Source organism: Salvelinus sp. IW2-2015, linkage group LG26 (assembly GCF_002910315.2).
Source record: "Salvelinus sp. IW2-2015 linkage group LG26, ASM291031v2, whole genome shotgun sequence".
Classification (NCBI taxonomy): domain Eukaryota; kingdom Metazoa; phylum Chordata; class Actinopteri; order Salmoniformes; family Salmonidae; genus Salvelinus; species Salvelinus sp. IW2-2015.
In genome coordinates, this window is record NC_036866.1 from 41,264,958 (window position 1) to 41,273,784 (window position 8,827).

The following is an 8,827-nucleotide window of genomic DNA, read 5'->3' on the forward strand; positions in this document are numbered from 1 at the left end:
ACGTTCTCTGGAGTGATGAATCACGCTTCACTATCTGGCAGTCCGACGGCTGAATCTGGGTTTGACAGATGCCAGGAGAACGCTACCTGCCCCGAAGCATAATGACAACTGTAAAGTTTGGTGGAGGAGGAATAATGGTCTGGGGCTGTTTTTCATGGTTTGATTAGGCCCCTTACTTCCAGTGAAGGGAAATCTAAACGCTACAGCATACAATAACATTCTAGATGATTCTGTGCTTCCAAGTTTGTGGCAACAGTTTGGTGAAGGCCCTTTCCTGTTTTAGCATAAAAATGCCCCTGTGCACAAAGCGAGGTTCATACAGAAATGGTTTGATKGGTGTGGAAGAACTTGAATGGTCTGCAATTGACTGGGCTGAATGGAAGCAAGTCCCCACAACAATGTTCCAACATCTAGTGGAAAGCCTTCCCAGAAGAGTGGAGGCTGTTATAGCAGCAAAGAGGGTACCAACTCCATAATAATGCKKATGATTTTGGAATGAGTGGTTCGACGAGCAGGTGCCCACATACTTTTGGTCATGTAGTGTACTTTATATTGTGTATATAAAAATATATAACTCTATATATATTTATTTTGCATAATATCACTTACATTTCTTATCAATATTTCAATTGATATACCACCCCAAGATCACAACATACAACTGTGCATCGCCCACAATGCTTGCTTTCATGCCGGACTGGTTATACAGTACACAGCATTGGATGGATAATTGCGAATAGAATAGAATGCAAAGTKAAATAATGTTTGGTGAACCAGAAACTCACCGTCGCGGTTCAACCACTTCCTCTGTGACATAGTTCAGGAAGTTCCATCCACTGAAGGCGAAAGAGGCCTGGAGGAAAGCCAGAGCGATCTGCCCAACTGAGGGCGTCCTGCTGAACTCAAAAGCCACCTGAGGCGTCAGTCCCTCGTAGTTACCTGAAGGGATACAAATTCGCCATCAATGTCTTGAGGGGATGTTTTAGGGAAATAGCATGATAGCCTCTTTGATCAATAAAAACTGGTAAACATCACAGACGTGCAAGGTCCTATTGGTTTGTTGAAGGTGCTATTAACCTTTGGCACCTGGATCATGTTCAGTAGGCATATAATGGAAGAAAGCAGTCCGAAACTGGYAGGTATTATCTGAACTTGCTAAATAAGAAACCCTCATTTTCGTTTTCAGTAGCAGAACGCCTTGCTACAGTGTGCGCTAATGAAAATCATTCTATAGAGAAGGTGAGTGTGTGTCTCACCCTTGCAGATCTGCACCAGGCCGACCACTATGATGAGACCCAGGGCTGCCAGCTTCCCCACCGTGAAAACATCCTGGATCCTGGTGGCCAGACGCACACTAGAGCAGTTCACCCAGGTCAGGAACACTGCAAACACACATGCACACACAATACTTGAAGCGTTTCATTGAGAAAACAAAATACTATTTAACCCTAAACCCAAGTTATGTACAATGATTTGTCAGAAGTGATGTTTGCCCTCACATAGGGGACCTCTTGCCCAATCGGAATGTGGCATTAGGGATGCCAGCCAAGCCGTGAGGTGCACAGTACTGTGACATGGTCTCTTATCCAGTCAGTCAGGGCTCACGCCTGGGCACATGGTGTTGATGGTGTGGCAGTGGCCTGGCAGTTGCCATGGCAGGCCGGAATGTGGGAAATGGTAAGGCTAAGGGGTGGGCACATTGTTTCACCTCATCCATCACTGTCATTGGCTCGCCTCTCTCTCATGGTGGCCTGGCTCTCCCAGACAAAGGGGAGCTGTCAAGGCCACCAAAACAAACCYCTTCCAATGCAACAGAACAAAACCCAGAAAGGAAAGGTGGGCAGGTCCCTGAAGAGGCTGAGAGAAAGCTCACGTTTTCTCCAGGTCATTGGCATCCAGTTCCCAAAAAACAAGTGTGAATAATTTCCTCTAAAAGCAGGGATTACGCACAAAAAAACCCTGTTGTTTCACCTCATGGGTCATAACGCTGTTGGCTTGTTGGTTTTTCTGCGGCTCACTCACGGTACATTTTGCTCACTCATGGTACAATGGGGTTTTTGTGTGTTTTTTTTCTCTACTTAAGAGGGTTCAGTGGAGTTGGCGCCCCCCCCTTGGTTTGTGCTGTGGTGGAGATCTTTGTGGGCTATACTCGGCCTTGTCTCAGGATTGTAAGTTGGTGGTTGAAGATATCCCTCTAGTGGTGCGGGGGCTGTGCTTTGGCAAAGTGGGTGGGGTTATATCCTTCCTGTTTGGCCKTGTCCGGGGGTATCATCGGATGGGGCCACAGTGTCTCCTGACCCCTCCTGTCTCAGCCTCCAGTATTTATGCTGCAGAGTTTGTGTCGGGGGCTAGGATCAGTTGGTTATATCTGGAGTACTTCTCCTGTCTTATCCAGTGTCCTGTGTGAATTTAAGTATGCTCTCTCTAATTCTCTCCTTCTCTCTTTCTTTCTCTCTCTCGAGGACCTGAGCCCTAGGACCATACGTCAGGATACTGGCATGATGACTTCATCCTTGCTGTCCCCAGTCCACCTGGCCTTGCTGCTGTCCAGTTTCAACTGTTCTGCCTGCAGTTGGAACCCCTACCTGTCCCAGACATGCTGTTTTCAACTCTTAATGATCGGCTATGAAAAGCCAACTGACATTTATTCCTGATTATTATTTGACCATTCTGTGTCATTTATGAACATTTTGAACATCTTGGCCATGTCTGTTATAATCTCCACCCGGCACAGCCAGAAGAGGACTGGCCACCCTCATAGCCTGGTTCCTCTCTAGGTTTCTTCCTAGGTTTTGGCCTTTCTAGGGAGTTTTCCTAGCCACGTGCTTCTACACCTGCATTGCTTGCTGTTGGGGTTTTAGGCTGGGTTCTGTACAGCACTTCGGAGATATTAGCGTGTACGAAGGGCTATATAAAATAAACTTGATGAGGTACAGTGCAAAGTACTCTTGGGCTTGGTTCCAAGTAATTAGTAATACTAGCACGTCCACATGGTCAATAGAGTGAGGGATGCAACCCGGTGAAAAGCAACACACAAATCACAGGRGACAAAATTGGCTCTAACTTCAACAAAATGGGACAGACACTGTACTTGACATTGAAACTGAGGCCTAGGTTCAATCAGTGTTAACCAGCAAAAGCAGACACCTGCTCGCGTTAGAAGTTCAGAACGAGAAAGTGTAGGCTATATAGAAATAATTATTGAACTAAATAAGGAGGGTTTCTATCGTCTTAATGGAGGTGTAGATTCCATCTCACATTCCAGTGTTCCAACTTGTACACAAGGCTGCATGGGATTTCTGTTAARGCGACTCCGTTTCAGGTATAATGCCAGGAGCCACTTGTGGATTTGACAGCTCTAACGCAGTTCCACCTCCGACACTGCCAAAACAACTGCTATGCCGATGTCGGCTAAAGTGGATCTGATTGAATAGAGCCCTAAGTACAAGTTTCCTCAGGTTTACAAAACTGGCTGCAGTGATGTCATTCTGATATCTTTGTGGCATGACGGTCAGGTTGGTTGTAAAATGTTTTTTGATATTTTTTAAGCGAACCAATAAATAAGTCTATAACCAGATAAAAATAAAATATTCTGGAAAAAGAACTGAAAAAGAATTACGAATCAGAAAGTTAGGTCACCCTGACATCCCATGGCATCATTTGACCACAGGAATAGTTTGTCCATTGGGATGATTTCCTACATCCTTCAGAAACTTTACACTTTCATCAGTCTTTGTTTCCCTAACTTTACTGCCCACTCCTTCCTCCTGTCTCTCCCTTCCAATTTCTATTTGACACACCCATGCATTGTTTTTATATTCCTGTCTCCAACTCTGAAAGTTTTAAAAGGCTTCGAGGCAATGGTTATGCAAGAGATATTTTACTCTGTTGTACCAGATCAACTTGAGGTCGAAAGAAACGCACACCTGTTTAGGCGAGGTGCTGGCTAGRGGAGTAGAACACTTGAAAAAGAAAAGGAGAGGCACACGCTCTAGGAGCTCAGATGCAATCATTTAATAACCTAATAACCAACGTTTCGACAGACAAACTGTCTTCATCAGGGTATATTAACAAACACTGCGCGTCACTAGTTCATATAGTTTCAAAGGACACACACAGGTGTCTGTAATCATGACTGGGTGTGGCTTGATATCATTGGTTAATTTACAAATATAAATAGAACATATAAAAAACAGAAATGGATAGCATACGATCATAGATACAATTTGGCTACATAGCCCTACAAACATTTACAAGGAATAGTAAAATCACCATAATCACAAAAATTGTTCAGATCAAAGTCTACGTTGAGACCGAAGGGAGCAAGGGTCTTTAAATTAAAGATCCAGGCAGCCTCTCGTTTTCACAATAAATWGTTGAGGTCACCCCCTCTCCTAGGGAGGGTGACGTGTTCGAAGCCGATATKACGTAGGGKCGAAATCGAGTGGTTTGCTTCCAAAAAGTGGGCTGCAACCGGGTACGTCAAGTTTTTAGATTCGTACTTTTAATTCGTGCTTCATTTTACCCACATAATCTTAACCACAAGGACAAGTTAAAAGACAAATAACTGCTTTAGTAGAGCATGTGATAACACCTTTGATTGGGATCTGTTTCCCTGTTTGGGGGTGTATGAAGGATTTATATTTGTAAGTGCCATTGCATTGAGCACAGCCATTACACTTGAAATTTCCATCTGGTAGAGGTGCAAATAGACGTTGTGCAGGGGTATTTTGGGGTGGTAAATCAGAGTTTACCAATTGATCTCTGAGATTTCTGCCCCGCGAGAATWCGACCAAGGGAGGGTCCGAAAACACATTACCGATACTGTCATCGGATCTTAGAATGTGCCAATGTTTGTGAATGATTCCCTTAATTCATTTGTTCCGAGCACACTCAATAGCGGGTTGTAAWAACGCAAGAATGCTTCTTTTWGCGAGATCCCKATCAAAGGAAAGACAATGTATTCCATTGAGCTTATTTCAGCCATTACCAGGGTGTGTTTGACAGATCATTTGACAGGTCGTAACTTTAACGGGAAAAAATGACAGGCACAAGCCAGACTGTGAAAGAGTCGCASGAGTAAAATGAAAGCAATCAATCCAGCAASTGGATTTTGTGGAMTTTGGAACCCCTCAAACACAGGAAATATATGGCTGAAAAAGACAGATTCTCAGGTGGGGCGCACAGTAGATATTCTTGGGGTTACCTTAATGTTAATTTAACACATTTCCTTTACATAAGTGAGTTCAGGCACAGGAACATGGTACTTACAGAGACAGACTGTTGACAGCAGGCGTGTAGCCATGTAGGGAGGGACACAGTCGGGGAATACAGGCTGAAGGACATAGTTAGAGAAGGTGAGGGCGATGACAGCCAGGGTAGTGGGGTACATGATGAGCACCGCACTCCACAGGAGGAGAAACCTGGGAAGGGAGAAAAACAGTCAAATATGTCACTGCTTTGATCCAACTTTGTGTTTTCAATGAACAATTTGTTTATCGCATAAACTGAACAGTCAATTGAACATTCAACCAACCCTTCTGACCCCCAATAACAAGCAAATCCAACCTCGTGCTGTTTCATAATAACCTTACAAACTATACACATTGGATGTGAGGTACCTACCCAACAAGGCCTCCGAATATTTCTGTGACGTAGGAGTAGTCTCCTCCTGACTTGGGAATGGTGACCCCCAGCTCAGCATAGCAGAGGGAACCRAGGGCAGCTATGCAGCCCCCTAGTACCCACACAATCAGTGCTAGACCCACTGAACCCGAGTGCTCTAGAACCCCCTTAGGAGAGATGAAGATTCCAGAACCAATTATGTTCCCTGTGGAGAGGGAGAAGGTATTACTAGAATACACACAAAACAAGCAAAATGGAAATATTGCTAAAAACAATATGACTATTATAAAATCTTCCTATTTGCAGGTAAATCTTTACAGAAACTGTATCATGTGTTAATCAGTTATGTTGAAAGGTTTTGGGAAACAATAAAGCAGAAGAACTTTAGCTGGACTGTTTAGATATATTGTAGTGTGGAAAGGGAGGGATGTGATATCATCTGCTCTGTACACTTCCCCCTGAGCGAGCTGGAGGGTGCTCGCCACAGCCCATTTTGAGCCAAGACAAAACCCTGAAACGKCATAGCTTTCTCTCTTCAAATATACGTGACAAAAATAAACCTTCTCTGATGATCATCGCAAGTTAACACATCGTCCATGGAGGACTTCAGAAATAGAACAATCATACTGTTGAGGTGAGGGAACAGATCAGACAGTCACATAGTAGGAAGTGCCACCATCAAACCCAAGAGGCTTCAACATCAWCCACACGCATTGTTGAAGTAARACAATGATCTGGGTRCCAYTATGGCTGTACCATGTCCAAGGGTGTATCAGAAATGGCACCCTGTTGAAAAGTAGTGMCATTATGGAATAGGGRMCAATTTCAGATGCAGATCAAGTGTATCCCAACCAACACATTCAGGGTAGTAGCACAGCAGAAGGCAGCCAAGTGGCACAGACCTCAATTACAAAACTGGACATACGTAAATGATTTACRCATAACTGTCGAGCTCAGTCAAGTTGCCCTCGAGAATTCAATTAAACGTATCTATTACGTTATTTCTAGACTCTACCGGCTTTCCCTTTGGTTTGTGACCCTMTCAGAAATGCCAAGACTGGGAGTAAAGCCTGGTCTCATAGAATAGACGTAACAGAGTGAAAGTAAATACGTTTGGTGTGGTTACATAACACAGAAGGCTACTTAAGGGAAAAACTCAAGTATGGTGGTTGGCCGGGTGTTAATGCGAACATCTAGCAACGCAAAGGTTGCGTGTTCGAATCTCATCACGGACAACTTTAGTATTTTAGCTAATTAACAACTTTGCAACTGCTTACTACTCTTAGCTACTATGAAACTATTTTGCATGTTAGCTAACCCTTCCCCTAACCTTAAGCCTAACCTTAACCCCTAGCTTAGTTAACACTAACCACCWAGCTAACGTTAGCATTATCCACCTAGCCAATGTTAGCCACAACAAATTGGAATTGGTAACATATAATGTTTTTTGCAAATTCGTAACATATTATACAAATTCTAATTTGTAACATATCATACAAAATGGATAAGGGATGGATTAACATTTACAGAATGGGTACCTGGAGGAAAATGGGGGATGGTCATGCTTTTTTAATTTCGGTCAAGGGGAGATTTTAGTATTTTTTTTAAAATCTAGTCCGGAGGAGGGTCATGTCATTTGTAATTGATGAAATTTCAATATTTCTCAGTGTTTTAGAATTCATGGCTTATTAGGCTACATATCGATGTGCGCCCGATGCCGCCCCTCATCTCTGATTCTCAGCTAGGCGCGCATAAATAGCCTTCAAGTGCGCCTAAAGGCTATTTAGTGTGGTCTCAATCAAATGATCCATAGACTATAGACTATAGGCTACGAAGTGCATGCTCGGAGAAGCACAGAGCAAAGTTATTTTTCTAAGATAGCTGCTGGGATGGTGTAAATGATACGAGGCTGCATTACACACTGCAATGGATATGCCAACCCTGAGCCCCGGCCTGCTCTGCTCTTGCTTATCAAAAACTGTTTTMTGTGCTGTGCTGTGTAGGTCTATAGTGGAAATTCAGGAYGAGAGTCAAAGGCTTCTTCCGTTTCTTTTTKTTTTATTAGGCCTAGTCCAAATAATTCACAATATTGCGTYCGGACTAYCCTATAGCCTATGGTCAACTTTYATAGCTTGCTACTACTATAATAGATTTGATTAAAAACATTATGTTTATTGCCCATTATGTTTTTATCTGAGTTATTACCACAAGACGCTACAGAGGGTAGTGCGTACAGCCCAGTACATCCCTGGGGAAAGCTTCCTGCCATCCAGGACCTCTATACCAGGCAGTGTCAGAGGAAGACTCTAAAAATGGTCAAAGACTCCAGCCATCCAAATCATAGACTGTTCCTCTATGCTACCGCACGGTAAGTGATACCGGAGCGCCAAGTCTAGGTCCAAAAGGCTCCTGAACAGCTTCTACCCCCAAGCCATTAGACTGCTAAACAGTTATGGCTACCRGGACTATTTGCATTAACCCCCTTTTTCACGCTTCTACTACTAGCTAATTATTATCTATGCATAGTGAGTTTACCCCTACCTACATGTACATATTACCTCAATTACCTCAACTAACCTGTACCCCCGCACATTGACTCGGTACCGGTACCCCCTGTATATCGCCTTATTATTGTTATTTTATTGTGTTACTTGTTTAGTATTTATATATATGTTTTTTTACTCTAGTTTATTATGAAAACATTTTTTTGAGCAAATATCTTCCTACTTACTTTAAAAAAAAAATCTGCATTGTTGGTTAAGGACTTGTAAGTAATCATTTTACGGTAAGGTTGTAACGGCTGTCGTCTTCCTCGTCTGAGGAGGATAAGTTAGAAGGATCGGAGGACCAATGCGCAGCGTGATAATTGTTCATCTTACTTTAATAAAGTGACACTCAAAATACAAACACAAAAGTGACAACCGAAACATTTCTATCTGGTGCAGACACACAAAGACTGAAAACAACACCACAAAACCCAACACAAAACAGGCTACCTAAATATGGTTCCAATCAGGGACAACGATTGACAGCTGCCTCTGATTGAGAACCATATCAGGCCAAACACAGAAAATAGCAACATAGAAATACAAACATAGACTGCCCACCCCAATTCACGCCCTGACCATCTAAATAAAGACAAAAAAGGAATAAAGGTAGAACGTGACAGTACCCCCCCCCACCCCCCCAAGGTGCGGACTTG

The 8,827-nt window shown here is 43.1% G+C and overlaps 1 protein-coding gene across 1 annotated transcript in view; it reads right to left on the reverse strand.

The window, feature by feature from the left end:
• The window catches only part of LOC111952814 (asc-type amino acid transporter 1-like), a 29,522-nt gene that overhangs the window by 13,708 nt on the left and 6,987 nt on the right, over window positions 1–8,827 (reverse strand). The window contains 4 exon segments of the mRNA XM_023971733.2: window positions 786–939; window positions 1,257–1,382; window positions 5,272–5,423; window positions 5,626–5,830. Coding sequence (XP_023827501.1) covers window positions 786–939; window positions 1,257–1,382; window positions 5,272–5,423; window positions 5,626–5,830 — 637 coding nt within the window.